The 19,909-nt window shown below is 33.4% G+C and overlaps 1 protein-coding gene across 1 annotated transcript; it reads left to right on the top strand.

The window, feature by feature from the left end:
* Window positions 1-12,949: 12,949 nt before the first annotated feature.
* On the top strand, window positions 12,950-14,893 carry LOC129918624 (uncharacterized). Its single transcript, XM_055999248.1, has one exon. The coding sequence runs from the start codon at window positions 13,011-13,013 to the stop codon at window positions 14,631-14,633; it is 1,623 nt and encodes a 540-aa protein (XP_055855223.1). The 5' UTR covers window positions 12,950-13,010; the 3' UTR covers window positions 14,634-14,893.
* Window positions 14,894-19,909: the final 5,016 nt, after the last annotated feature.

Here is a 19,909-nt window from a genome sequence, read left to right as displayed (position 1 = left end):
CACAACGCGACACAACGCGACACAATGCGACACAACGCGACACGACGCGACACAACGCGACACAACGCGACACAACGCGACACATCGCGACACAACGCGACACGACGCGACACAACGTGACACAACGCGACACAACGCGACACAATGCGACACAACGCGACACGACGCGACACAACGCGACACAACGCGACACAACGCGACACATCGCGACACGACGCGACACAACGCGACACAACGCGACACAACGCGACACAACGCGACACAACGCGACACAAAGCGACACGACGCGACACAACGCGACACAACGCGACACAACGCGCCACAATACGACACAACGCGACACAACGCGACACAATGCGACACAACGCGACACGACGCGACACAACGCGACACAACGCGACACATCGCGACACAACGCGACACAACGCGACACAAAGCGACACGACGCGACACAACGTGACACAACTAGACACAACGCGACACAACGCGACACAACGCGTCACAATGCGACACAACGCAACACAACGCGACACAACGCGACACAATGCGACACAACGCGACACGACGCGACACAACGCGACACGACGCGACACAACGCGACACAACGCGACACAACGCGCCACAATGCGACACAACGCGACACAACGCGACACAACGCGACACAACGCGACACAATGCGACACAACGCGACACGACGCGACACAACGCGACACAACGCGACACAACGCGACACAACTAGACACAACGCGACACAACGCGACACGACGCGACACAACGCGACACGACGCGACACAACGCGACACGACGCGACACAACGCGACACAACGCGACACAACGCGACACAACGCGACACAATGCGACACAACGCGACACGACGCGACACAACACGACACAACGCGACACAACGCGACACATCGCGACACAACGCGACACAACGCGACACAACGCGACACAAAGCGACACAACGCGACACAATGCGACACAACGCGACACGACGCGACACAACGCGACACAACGCGACACAACGCGACACATCGCGACACAACGCGACACAAAGCGACACAAAGCGACACGACGCGACACAACGTGACACAACGCGACACAAAGCGACACGACGCGACACAACGCGACACAACGCGACACAACGCGACACAACGCGCCACAATGCGACACAACGCGACACAACGCGACACAACGCGACACAATGCGACACAACGCGACACGACGCGACACAACGCGACACAACGCGACACAACGCGACACATCGCGACACAACGCGACACAACGCGACACAACGCGCCACAATGCGACACAACGCGACACAACGCGACACAATGCGACACAACGCGACACGACGCGACACAACGCGACACGACGCGACACAACGCGACACAACGCGACACAACGCGACACATCGCGACACAACGCGACACAACGCGACACAAAGCGACACGACGCGACACAACGTGACACAACGCGACACAACGCGACACAACGCGACACGACGCGACACAACGCGACACAACGCGACACGACGCGACACAACGCGACACAACGCGACACAACGCGACACATCGCGACACAACGCGACACAACGCGACACAAAGCGACACGACGCGACACAACGTGACACAACGCGACACAACGCGACACAACGCGACACGACGCGACACAACGCGACACAACGCGACACAACGCGACACGACGCGACACAACGCGACACAACGCGACACAACGCGACACAACGCGACACAACGCGACACAATGCGACACAACGCGACACGACGCGACACAACGCGACACAACGCGACACAACGCGACACATCGCGACACAACGCGACACAAAGCGACACAAAGCGACACGACGCGACACAACGTGACACAACGCGACACAAAGCGACACGACGCGACACAACGCGACACAACTCGACACAACGCGACACAACGCGCCACAATGCGACACAACGCGACACAACGCGACACAACGCGACACAATGCGACACAACGCGACACGACGCGACACAACGCGACACAACGCGACACAACGCGACACATCGCGACACAACGCGACACAACGCGACACAACGCGACACAAAGCGACACAACGCGACACGACGCGACACAACGCGACACAACGCGACACAACGCGACACAACGCGACACGACGCGACACAACGCGACACAACGTGACACAACGCAACACAACGCGACACAACGCAACACAACGCGACACAACGCGACACGACGCGACACGACGCGACACAACGCGACACAACGCGACACAACGCGACACAACGCGACACAACGCGACACAACGCGACACAATGCGACACAACGCGACACAACGCGACACAACGCGACACAATGCTACACAATGCGACACAATGCGACACAATGCGACACAATGCGACACAATGCGACACAATGCGACACAACGCGACACAACGCTACACGACGCGACACACATTTTATAAATTCAAAACTGAAATACATAAATTTCCCATAGGATCTAGAAAATTGATTATGACACTACAAATAAGCATGTTAGGTACTAGCTACAATTTCTGAGATTAGTTTTTCTTTGATTCCTAGACAAGGGATCCGCTAAAGTAAGGGACGTTATAATTTTGCAAGTTCTCTTGTGGAATAATTTTGTGGATTTTCGATTTTAAACCACAGCTTATCTATGAAGGTTTTTAAGTATCCAAGCGGCAAATATAAACGTTGACCTTAAAGTACGATTCCGGATTTGATATTCTTTCATACTTACTTCTGTCAACTCATCAAAAAAGGACTTCGTTATGTTCGTCCTCTTATATTTAAAAACATGTTCTACTTTTATAATTTATTCATCATTTAAAACACAATAAAATGGTTGGTCTGTAAACTACACAGAAACAAAAAAACTATCGCAGAGACGCATGCACAAAAAATAGTTTTTAGAAAATTTTAAATAATCAATTTTTTGGGGTCTCTATATATTTCGGAAGCCCTGTTACATGGATACACCTGATACAGCGTTAACTACGCCCCTGGCTGGTAGGGTTATGGATGGAGAAAAATCACAATGTGTGTAATATGGTTTACATTAACATGGGATAACGTCCTACCATATTTAGCATAAAAACAAATAAATTAATAATTAAAACAAATGAATAAATAAATTAAAAAATTATTTAAATTAATACAAACTTTTAAATGGACATATACCACATTCAAATATAATGACTCCAATATTATGTAGGTATTAAATAAACTTTAATGCTTGTACATAATATCACAATATCTGATTTTCTTTCTTAAATTATTTCACAAAATGCCAAATTTCTTGCCCCACTTTTCTGCTCTTTTAAATCAACACAATACAAAAAATTATAGCCTTGAACAGTAAAAATTCCAAGTCCACTTTTTACAACAACTACACTTTAATTTAAGGTATAATGTAGGTAAGGTCATTTGAAAATTTTCATTCGAAATGTTATTTACTTTTTGTTTGTAAAAATTTGAATGAGTGAAGTGTACCTAAAAATAAAAGAGCAAAAGTGCTAAAGAATATTTCCACAAACATACTACGCCATTTTAAGTCTATTCATCATTTTTATTTAAATCGTATTTAGGTATATAGTCGTATAGTTTTGCTGTGTGGTTTTAAATGGAGTGTGTACAGGACGATGAAATATCATCAAAAGTGTAATATTCAAGCCAAAGCTATATAGTACTTCTACTACTATACTACTTATTGTCCGAACTACTCCCCATTCAACAACTACATATACCAACTAGTTCTTTAAAGAAAAAAATACCAAAGCAAATGTTCGCATACATACATACAAAGCAACACAATAGTTTCTTTGGGAAATTCCTGTGCCATTTTCACGGAAGGTATAGGTATGCAGAATATAACCCCCCAACGCAACAACGTCAACGGAAGCAATTGTGTACGTGAGAATTTTTTCAAATAAGCCTTCTTTGCAAAATTGTTGGTCTTTTTGCTAGCTTTTGAATAAAGACCAACGCACACTGATAGGTAGGTTCTCAAAAGCAGATTTATGGTGTTTTTTTTTCTTTCATAACGAATATTTTTAAAATAATTGTTCTTGTAATTAATTAAAGTCATTTGATGTTTAAAATTCAAAGGCATGTGAAGTTATATTTTCCACATTGCAATTTAAATGATGTGCAAAATTACAGTGGACATATACAATACATAAATTTTGTACCAAATTTCGTTCTCCTGAAATTATATTGCATTATTTGGTATGCTGACTTCTCTAGAGCTAATTAAAACAAAAATTATTAAAATAAAGAGTAAATTTAAGAAAATCTTTTAAAACTGCTCATTTTGACCTAACGTCACCAAACACAAAACTTTATTTTAATATTTTTTATGTGAAAGTTAGAACCACTAATCTGCATTTTTGGACATTTTGACTTTAATCCCTTATTTTACTTGTTATCGGTCCCTCTATTCACTGCATCGATCCCAATCCTCCATCTGTTGCCTAGAAGCTTAAACTATCAATTTCCATTGCATGAGTTTCCAAAACTTTGAAGCCGTTTTTCTCAAAACTACAATTTCGCTGATTCGTTTTAGTTTTGTGCCCAAGATATAAAATAAACTAAATTTAAAGTTTTTCTAAATTTTGTGAACAAAATTGTGTTTCGATGCTATTTTCCCAGTGTGAGACATATTACACAATACTATGTATGATTAAAAATTGACTAAATAAATAAATTGATTTTGCTCCTTACGTTGCGTTGTCAATTAAACAGTTCAAATGGGACACTCGGGTGTATACTTACTTTTTTTTTTCTTTCTTCGTTTTCTTTTATATCGACGCCTTTTATTATCTAAAAATTGAACATAACTCCTCCATTAAACTGATTCTCATTTAGGCTCCACAAATGGGGTTCGCCAGATTGAAAGTTTTGTTTGAAAAGGTGCAGTCATCGAGTCTTATTTTCGATAGTAAAACTTTTGTATGGCAACATTCTACTTATCATTATGATATATTCTAACGAAAGAGACAACAATATAAATAAAATAAATTTTGCTGCACATGATCTCAACCATAATTTTATAGGTTAGAATTAAAAAGTAAAATTATATTATTCTTTTAAGTTGCTAGGAGCAAAATTGGAATTTTTTATCTCTTTACTAATTGTAAGGCAATTTAATATAATTAAAATGCATATTTTTAACAATTGGATGTTTTCGAGCTTTATTATTTGAATAAGTTAAACTGATGGGAGATTTCGTGTAAAAAACTGTTTTTTACATTTTTTGTGTAAAAAACCGTAAGAAATGGTAAATAATGTGTAAAAAATGTAAAAACGTAAAAAGTAGTATATAACGTAAAAAAGCGGTTAAAAATGGTTAAAAACTAAAAAAACGCATTCATTTTGACAGCTTGCCATTCGAAATACCTACATAATATTTTATATATTTCAAATAACTTTAACTTTTTTCTAAGAAACTTGTCAGGAGAGAGCATTGAAGAAAGTTATAATTTTAATAAAAAAAAGTGGACTAATTGAAAAATGTGATGTTTTAAGAACCACGACTGAAATAAAACGCGGTTAGCTTTCCAAATTAGCTTTGAGGTTATTAAAATTGCCCGTTTCATCAACCCAAATAGCCGAAAATTTAAATTAGCTTCAAGTCCATTTAATGAATTTAATGGAATTAAATAAGTAACCATCGTACAGAAATTGAAGTGTTTTTCTCTTCCTCCAAATAGTTGAAAAAAAAAAGAATAAAAAGAACTTTTTGTTTTGGTTTTCTAATGAAATTTCATTTTTTACATCAGTGAGTTTTTTACATCGTGTTTTTACATTTAAAAGACCCTGTAAAAAAATTGATGTAAAAAACCGGCACAACTGAAAAAACTGATAAAATAATGGGGCACTCGGGAGTATACTTGTGTTTTTTTTCATTTATTTACTTATTTATTTATTTAAAAAAATGTCAACACATACCTATATCAAATGATAAAAAACTTTAACCGTCTTGGGGCGCCATCTAGTGTCAAAATAATAAATCTGAAAAAATTAGAGGATTTTTTTTTTTTATTATTTAGAAACAGTTTTTCTACATAGGAGCTTGATTCAAAAATAACGAACGCCCTAATGCCCGTAGAATCATGACCATGAAAATTTTTATTAAAATGAAATGAAGTTTATTTTAAATATAACAGAATTTAAGTGGATTACACTTGTTTTAAGATGATATAATTTTTTTTAAGAAGATGGTATTTAAAGTGGGTATCATCTTATTTTCATGTGCCTTATTTCTTCCGGGATTTTTTTGAATTAAAAATAACTGCAAAAACCTCTAAAAAAAATTGTTGTCTATAAAGTCAGCTTACCGACGATGATTTTACGTGATACGTCATAAAAAAACCTGTGCGCTTTAGAGAAAAAAAAAAAAAAAAAAAACAAAATAAATTTTTTTGTCAAAATTTAATACAAAGTTCTGTGCAAAGCTAAAAATTAATCAAAACTATAAAATCAAGTCAAAATTATCCTAAGTTATACAAACTACAACGAACTGTTGTGAAATGTTACAATATGATACTTTTTTGAGCAATTCCATGCAACTTCATTTCGAGCTTTAAACTTTAGTTTGTCCTCCTACTACGATGATTGTTTAGGTAGTTCTTTTTTTTTTAGAAGTAAAACTGTTTTGCATTTAGACTTTTCACTGGCATCACATCATATACGTCAAGGGAAAACGATGTCCTTGTTTGAAGAAATGAAGAAAGAAAACAAAACAATAGGCTGCTTGGCTAAGGATACAGAATTCATAAAAGAAAACAAGTTGAAGGTGTCAAAGCGTTAAATTATCGTTTATATCATCAATCATTTTATATGTGTTACAGTGTTACAGAACATGATTATGAGCAAATGGTCACTCTTGTCACGGACATTTTCTTATTTATTTTCTCCAAGGCTTAATATTGATGATGGTGTTATTAAAAAGTTGCTTTGACCTTATAGCATTTTAAACTGTATTAAGTACTTTGTGTATTTGGCAGGCTCTTGAATACATTCCAAGAGCAGATTAGATTCAATTTACTTTTTTTTTTTTCATATTTTTGAAGTTCAATTGTTTTAATTTTTTTTTTAGAAATTATTTCATATGAGTGTTGTGTAACTGCAGTTAACTTTAACATTTTAGAAATATTTTGAAACCTAAATGTTTACTGGTGGTAAAAAATAGAAACAAAAAAATAGAGTGAGTGGCGTAAATCACAGCCTGAAACATATTTGTACTGTTTGATACTCTATTATTTTTCTTAAGACTTGCGAGATGAACAAGTTCCAAAATCTTTATATTGATCATTCAATATATTTTGTTTTGACTATTACTTTTGGGACACCCTTTGTAACTTAAGATATGGCCCGAAAACGAATTATGTTTTTTAAAGTTAAAAAAAAAAAAAACAAAATTAAAAAAATCATACATATCTCGATGACCTGTCCATTTAATTATTTTTTTGAATGAATTTTTATTTTATTTTACAATAGATTTGACTGTCAGATTTTATAATTAACAAGTACATTTAAACCTTGTAGTCAATATATGTAACTAATGTCTAGAGATCCGTTAATCTTAAGATTTTAAAATGTTGAGTTCAGATGATTAGTATAACAGAATTTAACGTAAACAATTCTGTATATGGGTAGCAGCCATAATCTTTTCACTTATTAATAAAGTTGTTTTGCCTCTTTTATTTTTTTTATTTGATTTGCTTTTCTGTATGACTAATACAAAAAACCCAACTTCGTTATCAGTTTAATTTACTCGTACAAATTTGACAATTTCTTATACATTTTGCCTTTGAGATGGGTTGAACAAAATGGGAAAATGGAGTTACTTTGGTTCGAAGGGGACCAATCCCCCAAATTGGTGAATGATGTCATAATACAACCAACATTGACTGAAGGGAGCACCACTGATACAGGTACATTATAATCTACAAGTACACAACATAATTTATTTAAAGTTTTTTTTAGGTACTTTATAAGTTTCTTACTATATATTTTCTTCGGTTTTCCTTGTTTCAGATGAATATGGTACGGATGATTCAATAAATGATGACTTTGCATCAGATTTAGAATAAATCATCTTTATTAATACTTTTATAAACATACATAGCTACTTGCATTTGTTTTGTTTTTTGTTTCTGCCTTCTTTTAATTGCATAAAACTTGTCCTTTTTAATAAAATATTTTATTGTATTTGATAAATTTTTCTATATGTACCTACCTTGTTCTCGATATATTGCAATTTTTATATGAATATCCAGGAGCTTGTTAAAAATGTTGGCATTTCCATAACGTTAGAGGGATTAGATATTGATTAAGGTAAGTTTTGTAACGCTATTGATACATGCCAATAATAAATATGAAGACTATAACTGGATTAGGGTACAAAATATTTACATTGTGGAATGACAAGTGTACTTAAGACTTTCTTTCCCTTTAAATGGAATGGTCTGTGCTAAAAAAAGCCAAAAGTCAAAAAACAATTCAGAAAAAATCCCTAAGAATACTGATCCCGAACAAGAAAAACACAGTTTTCGATATTTTTAGTTTTTTTCAAAAAGTAAGAGATTTTGACTTCTAGTTTTCGGTGTTTGACTCAAAATATATAAGTGAAATAAGAATTGGAAAAAAAGTTAGTACTTAATTGGGTAGATTTTTTGGAATAAAAACTGTTTGAACTTTTTTTGAATTTTTTTTTCAAAATTTTGTGTTTGAAATTTTTTGTTTCAAAAACTATTCATCAAAAAAAATTTATATAAAAACCAGAAAGTAGTATAACTTTTTACCTTTAAAAAAAGGTATCGTTTAGTTTTGTAAGTGTTGCCGTTATCTTTAAATACTTTTTTTTTGATTTAAGGTCGAGTTCTTAATTTAAAATTTTTTTCACATTCAAGTGCTTGGCAGGCCGTTTTTGCCACAGCTGACTAGACTTTTTTTTTTGCAGTTACATGCCTGGGGATGTCCTTAAACATATTTCATATGACTTAATACTAAGCAATGACTTGCAGGTCATAGTTTGGAATTTTTTACACCTTCATGACAAATTTTTTACATGTTCGCCACATATACGGCCAGGCCGACCAGCGGTTTCTTATATAACTCGGTGAAGACTATGAATTGGTATGACTCTGAATACTAAGCAATTACCTGCAAACTTTAGGTCGCTGGACACAACCAAAAAAGTAAAAAAACTAAACAAAATTGATTTAAAAAAATTTTTTTTTGTTTGTTTTGACTGTTTTGGTAAGGAAATTTTTTTTATAAATTTTTAAAAAACATTATTATTTTAGGAAATTTAATTCTCTACAAAATTTGTGAAGAACAATATCTCAAAATTATGCTTTGTTTACGAGATACATTGAAAAAACCAAAAAGGGGGCTTTTGCACCCCTATCTCCAGTTCCCACCCTCTCATTTAATAGCACTCCGCGGTTTTATCTTTTTTATAACCCATTGAACGATTCCTGCAATAAAACCCGTGAACATCTTACTTCCTTTCTGAAAGACATAATTAATAGCCGTAATTTTGGCGCTGGTGAAAAAATAGAAGGTTTGGTAATTTTCAGTTTTCTCAAAAAGTAAAAGAGATTTTGACTTTTAGCTTTCGGTGTTTGGCTCAAAATATATAAGAGAAATTAAAACAAAACAAAATATAATACTTTATTGGGTAAATTTTATGAAAAAAAAACTGTTTAAACTTTTTTTGAATTTTTTTCAAAATTTTGTGTTTGAAATTTTTTGTTTCAAAAACTATTCATCAAAAAACATTTATATAAAAACCAGAAAGTAGTATAACTTTTTACCTTTAAAAAAAGGTATCGTTTAGTTTTGTAAGTGTTTCCGTTGTCTTTAAATATTTTTTTTTGATTTAAGGTCGAGTTCTTAATTTAAAATTTTTTTTCACATTCAAGTGCTTGGCAGACCGTTTTTGCCACGGCTGACGAGACTTTTTTTTGCAGTAACATGCCTGGGGATGTCCTTAAACATATTTCATAGGGCTGAATACTAAGCAATTACCTGCAAACTTTAGGTCGCTGGCTCTCGGTCTATTTTATGTTAGTGCTATCACGTAAAACAATTATCGCCCGTAAACTGACTTTACAGGCAACTACTTTTTTGACGTGATAACATCTTATAAATCGATAAACCATGGCAGCGTCCACGAAAAAGTGACGCCCTTTTCTCCGTTCCACTTTAAATTTTTAGCAGTGCGGCAAAAATTTTAATTAAAAATTAAAAATAAACTATTAGAGACACAAAAATCTTTTTAAAAATTTGTCACTTTATAGGGTGAATTGGGGTAAAACAAAATTCCAAAAAAGTTGCTATTTTCTAAACACGACACGTTGCAAAAAATTTAATTTTTTTTTAATCGATAGAATAATATTGAAAAAATTCTTAGAAATTTCAAAACCAAGTTATAAATCGTTTTTTAAAACTAAAACATGAGGTAGAGCTTTGAGAAAGTAGTGATTATAAATAGGAAAATATTTGTTGACAATTTGAAAAATGTCATTAGAAAGATAATATAAAAAATGTTAGGAGTCTGATACGGATTTTTTTTTAAGTCTCTGTGTTTGGAAATATGAATTTTTGAAAAACACCTACTTTTTTGGGGGTATTGTGGGTAGGTTTTTATTTGTATAAGTTTTTCGTAGCGTTCAAAAAATCTCAAACTTATAGAACCTGTAGTCTATGATCATGCGCATGCATGCGCAAAAAATTGGTATACAAATTTTTTTACCGAATAACGGGAAAAAAAAGTTTTTTGTCCCAAGTTTTTTTGACCGTTTTAACCGTTTTTCATTTTTATCTTTTTTTCTTCAACACATAAATAAATGAAATTTATACTGTAGACAGGACTATTATATTTGTGCAATATTTGTATTCTGTATTTGTATTTGTATTTATTAGTTCATTGAAGGCTTACACAGTAAGAATTTACTTCTTTTAAGATAGTGTTAAGCTAAAAGTTGTAACAATACAATGTGAAAAATAGTGATATTAAAAATAAAATTAATAATAAAATTAAAACAAAATAATAATAATTATAATTAACATTCCAAAATTATTAATTAAATTTAAACAATAGAAAAGATACAATCTGTTTCCGTAAATGAAAAGTTGAATCAAAAACAACTTTTACAATGCTTTTAGTCATGAAAGTGGATTTGTAGTGCTCGACGAAACTCTGCTTCACCTCTCACATCTCTTAGGTGCCTTGGTAATGAGTTCCACAGTCGGATGGCGGTGACAAAAAATTGTCTCTCAGAAGTCAGACATGAGTAACGCGGATGAATTAGTTGTTAGGGATCTGTTAGAGGAAACAAACTGTATCCTATTGTATAAAGTACAGGGTTGCTTGTTTCGGATCACATTGAAAAACATTAAGATCAATTTCATTACTAACAGTAGGAGGGACGGACAGGGAGGGAAAAGGTAGTGTTACGAATTCTTGGTTCAATGCATCTACATCGATATATGTATCAATATGTTGATTCTGTTTTCCTAAGCCCATCTCTCTAACATTTTTCCATAATTGACGGATATTCATGGTATGAGATAACTTGCTGCAATATACCTAATTGGATTTTTCTACTTCTTATTTTGCAGACAACTCGGTTACGTAACCTCCGATAAGTTTGATGGTCAATGCCTACACGGAAACGTTTCCTTTTGTTATAAGCTTGGTCCCGTTCTGAGATAAGACTCCTGATCTCATTCAAAAACCACCTACGTTCACCCAGTTTTATAGTTCTGGTTCGAAGAGGAATATAACTATTAAACAAGTTGACGATATTATTATTGATAAATTCAATTTGGTCATCAGGCCACGCTAATAAATAGACTTGATCCCATTGAACTCCGAGGGTAGCACGTTCAAGACTCACATAATTGACATTTTTAAAATCTCTGTATGTATACGAGGTTGATACACCTTTGACTTTGAACTTGAAAGATAGAAAAATAAGGTCATGCTTGGAGAATGCTTCCGCTGATAATTGATCATATAGCTGAACGTCACTTAAATCACTGACAAAGAAAACATCTAAAAGTGTATAGCCGAGTACCTAGAAAAATGTGTAGCGATAGTTGAAAACCAAGTTTCAGAAACACAAATTATATCGACCCTTGATTCCTCAAACACATCCTTAAACTCATCAAATTAACAGTATAGAGGCTCTGAGCGTTTAAATGACAAATCTGTAGACCCGACCTCTGTTTACTTAAAATTTTAATCATTGACCGAAGTAGACCATCGAAGAAAAGAATCAATTTATTATGCTGCAGGCGGCAACTCTATCAAGGGTTTCGAAGTTTTCAATGTGTACTCCTCTCTCATCTGACAAATGACGTTATATAAATACAAGTCCTCGAATTGTAAATATTGATGCAATTCTTTGTTGTTTTTTTAATTGCAAAGCGGCACGCATAAACGAATTGTTTTTAGATGTTAAACATTCGCGAAGGTAAATTTGTGCATTAGATTGTAATTGCAGTCCAACGTTTCAATCAATTTTGTAGTCACAATTTTCAGATAATGGTAAAATAAAGTTCGGTAAAATAACATGTTAAAACGTTCTTATTTCTTATCTAGAGCAAATAAAAATTTAATTTAACTTTATTGAGCATGCTGATAATATTACTTTTATTTGATATATCACAATAACATATCTAGCTTGCTCAAACATCACCTTTTCCCCTTTACATCAGGGGCAATTCCAACCAGCTAAAGAAGGTGAAATTCAATTATCATACAAAAATATTAATTTTTCTGACCTTAGGTCAGATGATGTACTATCTTTCATGGACAAGAAGTACGAAATCGGAAATTCCCATTATCAATTTCTAAAAACACTAACAATCCGAATGGTATAAAAGCATACAAAATTTGTGATAAGAGATTAATTTGTCTTCAAGTTTCAATCGAACAAGAGTGACACTTTCATTCTTAAAAAATGTGTAAATTTTTAAGAATTTTTATTTTGTTCACAATTATTGTTGGTTTAGTAAATTGTGCTAAAATTAAGTTCGGAAGTGAGATTCAAAATGGTCATTGGACTTCAAAACATAGAATTTCTTTTCCATTAACCATTGATGATGAACATTATTTCTTTGGTTTAACCGACCTAACGGATGGACGATATTGGTTTATACAAAAACTAGACGAAAATGGAAAAACATTGTCGGAAACAGATACTGGGACTTGGTTGGGTATATATACCCAGGTATTTCCATTTGCTATCAATGGCAGACAATATATTTATGGAATCGATGACGACAACTATTGGTTCATTCAAGAAATACTACCTGGTGGAAAAATGGGCAACGACACTGCCAATGGGTATTGGAAATCAAAACCAACAATCATTTTTCCATATTCTATCGGCGGTAAACATTATGTATATAGTCTGTCTGGTAAGGATTGGTTTATTAAGGAACTGTTACCGAATGGCAAAATGGGATCGGAGACCGATCATGGAACTTGGAACAACTATTATACCATAGGATTTCCATTTTCAATAAATGGCAGGCAATATTTTTACTGTGTCAGTGACAATTATTATTTTATTCAAGAGCTTATGCCTGATGGGAAAATTGGTTCGGAAACCGCTAATGGACATTGGACAACAAATCACAAACTTGTTGTTCCATTCAGTATAGACAACAAACACTATTTCTATGGTGTAACTGATCTTTCTGATAATCGATATTGGTTCATTCAAGAATTATTACCGGGTGGAAAAATGGGAGAGGAGAAGTTAAAAGGATCGTGGAATAACTTTTATAACGTTATGTTCTCGTTTAACATTAATGGAAGACAATTTCTGTATGGAGTAAGTGAATATTATTGGTTTATTCAAGAAATACTACAAGATCCTAGATTACCTATTGCATTAAAGAAAAAACTTTGTCAAGCTCCCAGTAATTATCATGTTATAAGATCAAAACGACAAAGTAATGATACGAATGTCAACATTTATCAGGCCGGATTTAGAGGATTGAATGCAGTTGAAGAATTTGTTACTGATATTGAACACGATGATACCAATTATCATACTATGACTTTTTCTAACCCTGCTAGTCCCATAACATCGGTATCAACATTTCGAGTTTTCGCAGATGCTAATCACAATAGCTATATTGATTTAACTGCCGCTATGAGAGCTGAAATACATCCTCGTCATTTGCTCCAAGTAAGAGATACAATTTCTGGAGAAGTATATCAACATTTGCGAGAAATGGATAGAGAAGTGACCGATGAAGCAGGCCATTTATTGGCATCCTCTTTAGGTGGTTCTGGTGTACCAGAGAATTTTGCTCCCCAAAGTCCGGGATTGAATCGGGGGGCAGGTGGATTTTCATCTGGCTGGCACCGAGTAGAAGCAATGCTTCTCAGATATCTCCAAAGAGGCCTTGGTTATGTACGCTGGTCTCTGTTACCGCAATATGATCTATTGCCAAATTCAAGAAGGCCAACTGCCTTTGGTTTATCAATACGATTTTATAATAATCAAGGTGATTTGTATAATTGGAATGGAGATGGCGCTGTTATTGAATATAATTTTCTAAATTGTTGAAATTATTGAACTAGTTAAAATTTACCCTAATATTTTTCTTCTCACATTACATTTGCATTAATGATTTCTAATGTAGTAATATTTCTAAGCTTTCCTTTTTTTTTGTTTGTGATGGTTTCGTTTCATTAAAAAAATCAAAATTAATTGTTTTTTTTTTTTATTATTTTATAACGACATGTTTTGTTTTTTCAAATAAAGGGGAATGTCCAAAAATTTGTGGAGGAAAAACCCAGTACTGATACGAATGAGACCTATATGGCTTAAAAGAGCATCAATAGTAGATAAGAAACATGAATAAAAAAAAAAACATTCCCGGAACTTGCTATTACGTTTCTTATTTTCAAACTGTACCAAAAGTGTTTTTTTCAGTCAAAACTTTTTCAGGGAGATTTTGGTTCCATGAGATGCAGAATAGAAAATACCCTAAGACCATGTGTCATAAGCTAAGGTTAATTTTTAAATGACGCTAGCTATTGGCTTGTTTTTGGTAAAAATTTACATGATAGACAAAGGACCCACTGGAATTATGAGACGTCCCTTACTTTGGCGAAAACTTTGTGGCGGAAGAAAAAAAAAAAATTAATCTCATTAATTGTAGCTAATTATATGCTAATTTGTTGCGCAAACCAAAAATTTGTAGCTCACATACATATTTCCGCTAAGTAAAGTCTGAAGTTAGCGGACAAAATCTGAAATGATTAAAAACAATGAGTTTAATTAACCTCCAAATTTGTAGCTTTTTAAATGCTTTTTAATTCCATAAACTTAGTTTTTGTAGCCTCAAACTTTTTTTTTGTGATATTCAAAACTCCTCTAATTTTTTAAATGAACTTTAAGTTTCAGAAGTGCACTTCCGGTTTGATCAGGCCAGTCAGTGGAGACATTTTTAAAAAATCAATTTTTAGATTTTTTCTTCTGCCATTAAGCCCCAATTTTGTAGTCAAACCGTTTTTAAAATAGTTATTCAAGATTTTGTTTACAAAAGATAGCTCAAAAGTAATAAGTCACTTTTTAAATTGGAATAGAAAATGACTGAGAGGAGCTACATAATTTTTGCGCAACTAATTTTGTTTTGCAAAGCTACAATTTCTAGAAAAGAAAAAAAATTAAAAATTCGACTTTTTTGAAAACTTTCAAAAGTTACATATGAAATTGAGTAGTATTTTAGCGGAATATTGAATAACAATAAAACTAATCGAGCTACAAAATCGAGGTTTTTGGGTAATTATGAGAATGTAGGTGATAAAATAAAATGATTGGTAATTTTGTATTGAACTTAACGGTCCTGACAAAAATAGTATTCAATGTGTTTTTTTTTTGTATTTTTTTCACTAATTTTAACTTTGAAATCTATTATTTTAAAAATAATTACTATCAATTATAATTGATTGAAATAGCTTAAAAACTAAAATAAAGTGTTACTTCTGGCTTTTGGATATGGTATCATTCATAAATGTAAGTGTTGCCGTTGTTTTTTAAGGGGTAATAACACTTTGTAGACACGAAATCGTTTCACCATTTTCATCAGCGTATAAAACAAAGAAGAAACATTATTTTCTTTTGGAGTTTATTTAGTTTGTTTAAGTATATCAATAGGTAACAGAATAGGCTAATTTGAAAATTTTTAATGATGTGAAATTTTGTAAAAATGGCGGCGTAGTTCAGGATGATAGCAAAATCCTGTGCTCCCATCGGGAGACCAACTAACTCCTACAGTTTTTAACCGATTGGGATGAAATTTTGTGTGGAGCTTAACAATACTATTCACCAGTGAAGTACGCAGCCCAATCGGTTAAAAACTGTAGGAGTTAGTTGGTCGCCCGATGGGAGCAAGGAAACAAGGCCTGTTTCCTTAAGTTTTGAACACGTAGCTTTGTTTTTAGATGTTTTTGAATATTGCAACTTTCACCAAATGGTGATTTTTTTAAAACGTGTTTTTTTTTACCTATACATTATTTTTGTATCATATTGGAAGGATATAAAATCACGGAACAAAAATATGTATTCGTTATAAATTTTCTTCTTAGATTCTAATGTTTTTAGATTCTTAAGTTTTTCAAATAATACAACAACAAACAATAAGTTTTTAACTAAAAAAGCTTTATAACCAAAAATTACATTGCCAGAACAGAAAAATTACATCATTGAATCACATGGTTGTCAAAAATAAAATTTCTTGGTACCAGAAGTATACGCTCCCAAGTGAATCGGATAGAAAAAAAAATTTCTTCCATTTTATTTTTTTTACGAGTAAAACTGGTTTCGGAAATTTGACTGAAAAAAAAATTACAGAAATTGATTTCGACATCATTTTTAATCAGGTGGGTATAATATATTGCATTAAAACTCAAGTTTGTTTGCCAGTTCACGAATTACCTATAAATCAACAAAAATTTCGACATCAAATTCATTTGATCGAAAAGCATTCAAACCGGATGCGTTTTTCGATTCCACCAAATTACCAACGAAAAATTAATTTTCCACCATCCACCGACCACCACGGTTAAACGTGCCTCACAGTTACACATATACTTGTGTGTAATTCTGTTTGCACATAATTAGTTTGTCATTCCTACGTCATTACTGCTCATTACTTTTATCTCGTTTTTGTAGTCAACGAAACCTGAAATAAATTTTACGTAAAATTCAATTACAAACAATTATTCCATTGAGCCTGAATTTACAAAAAGCCAACGAAGCCAATACCAATCTAGAACTCATGTAAAAATACGTATGTGTATGTATTTGTGTATAAGGAAGAATTTTGTTGTGAATTGTGTTGTATCAAATACCAGGAACCTCATCATCTACCTGAATTTTGGACAGTTGGGCATTAAACGTGTCACCTGCATTTGCATAATTAATGTAAATGATTGGGGGAACAGAGAGTAGACCCAACTGAGAGATGATTTTGATACTGATGTTCTATAGGTGCTGATTTGTACAAAATGCACGTCAGTTTCTCTTGAGTCCGCAATCACCGATTCACCTTCAAAATGGCTTCATTTACATTTTGGTTCAACAAGAACCGAGGATACCTACGCTACGAATATCACAACACTTCTCCCCAATCCTTCAATATTCAATCCGACACAGAAATGTGGTCCAACAGGAAGCCACTTTGCTGGCATAGTTCTATCCACAATACCAGTTTCAGGTAACTCTACATATATTTTAATAGGGTTACCATCTGACCATATTTTACGTTTTTTTCTTGAAACATAAATTAGTAGTTAGCATGATATAATATCATGGATCACGATTTTTTACGGAAAAATAACGAGTTAAATTACTTATTGAATCGGTAAAAAGTCAATGTTGGTCTGTACAAAGCTCAGAAACAGTTTGTCAGAATGGAATTCTTAAATTATTATTATTTTTATAAATTTGGTTTTAATAACACTGGTCTGCAAAATTTATCTTTTTTTTTCTCCTTCAAATAATTTTTTGATATTATGAAAGATTAGACTTTCCTGAATCTAAATCTTGTTTCAGAAAAATTCTATCAGGTATCATTTTTGTAAAAATAATTTTTGAAAAATGTGGGTAGTTTCTAAAAAATCACCCTTTCAGATTCATTTGAACTTGTATAACATTAAAACTATTTGTCGCATTGAGCTCAAATTAAGAGATTTTATTCCTCATAATATGAATAAATAATGTTTTAATTTTAAAATACTGATTGACAAAAAATAGCAGAAATATCGAAATCCTTCACTTTTTAGTAACTTCTAAATGAACAAAAACACCTTAATTAAGGAAAATGTAAAATATCAACGCCCATTATATTTAAAAAGTCAAATATGTAAAGAAAAATACAATAAAATACATTAAACAAAATTTTTCGTGTTTTCTGATTTTATATACTATTTTTCTATTTAGAAATATCTTATTTGTAATAAACTGCCTTGTAAAGCTTCAGATTTGTTTCTCCTAGAAACAAAAGTATACTTTTCTTATGGTTTTTAATGTGCTGAATTAGAATTCAAAAAAAGTCAAAAAAATTCAATCACATCAGGATTTTGAGATATTTGCATTAAAGTATCACAAAATAAAGTTTTTTTTTAGAAAATCTCAAAAAAACTACTATATCTCAAAAACCAGAGCTGACCCAAAATTTTTTGAGTTTGGATTCAAAATCAGCACACTAAAGTCTATTAGAAAAGTATACTTTTGTTCTAGAGAAAAAAATATATGAATTTTTAGAGATCAGTTTCTTTATGGTAAGATATGCCAAACCTTCTAAACTTACTTAAATTAAGATATCTCGGAGAAGAAAAGAGATATTGAGAAGATTGAAACTGAATTTGAAAGAATAAAATAAGTTCTTTCATGAACCGTATTAATTTTAATTGAAAAAATTACATTACATTAAAATATTTCTTCGAAAACAGCAAGAAAAAAATGGGTTTATGAGATTTTCTAACGGGAATATCTTAAAAACGTGACGTGCTAGGTCAATTCTGACTTCGGACTCGGAATCAGCATACACAAATCCTCTAGAAAAGTATAGTTTTATTTAATCAGTGTAATCTTCGTACTGGACTGGTTTGATTCTTTCCACGAAAATGATCAAACTATATTCGATGATAACATAGTTTGTCCATTTTATAGTAGGTACTTTTTGCTAAACTCTGTGTGAATTGTATAAGCATTAGGCACAAAATATAATTTTTACTTTGGAAGAACATTTGCACAGTGCAGAGAACTAACTTTATGCGAATATCTTCTAAACGGTTAAAGCAATTAATTTGATGTTTTAGGCCTTTACAAGAATACATCTTGCTGATTTGATAATAATGAATTTTCAGTGAATTAGAAAGTTTTGAAAAGTAAAAAAATGATGTAACATTTTTTTTTTAAACTTTGACCTCGAATATCTTTGAAATAGTTAGATCAATAAAAAAATTTAAAAAGACGTTTTTTTATGGAGAAATCTGTTTTTTTTTTTTCAAGAATATGTCTTTGCCCGTTTGATTATTATAATTTTTAAATTTATTACAAGATTAATAACAAAAATCGAATTTTTAAACGGTTGGATAAATGTGTCTAAGACCTTTTTTGTAGAGCGTTTAATTTCCTATACAAATATGTAAAGAAATTTGCTTAAAAGTCGATGTACAAAAAAAAATTTAATTTAAGTAGAAGATTGATGTAAAAATGGAATGGAAAACCTCATATTTGGTGAGTATATTCTAAAGGTGTCTAGCACTCGATTTTTCGAAGTACCTATAAAACGAATTTCGATTTTTTGGACCCACTCTAATGGTTCAAAT

The sequence above is a fragment of the Episyrphus balteatus genome, chromosome 4 (genome assembly GCF_945859705.1).
Source record: "Episyrphus balteatus chromosome 4, idEpiBalt1.1, whole genome shotgun sequence".
NCBI classification, from domain to species: domain Eukaryota; kingdom Metazoa; phylum Arthropoda; class Insecta; order Diptera; family Syrphidae; genus Episyrphus; species Episyrphus balteatus.
The sequence above is the reverse complement of the archived record's forward strand: the minus strand, read 5'-3'. Positions and strand labels throughout refer to the sequence as shown.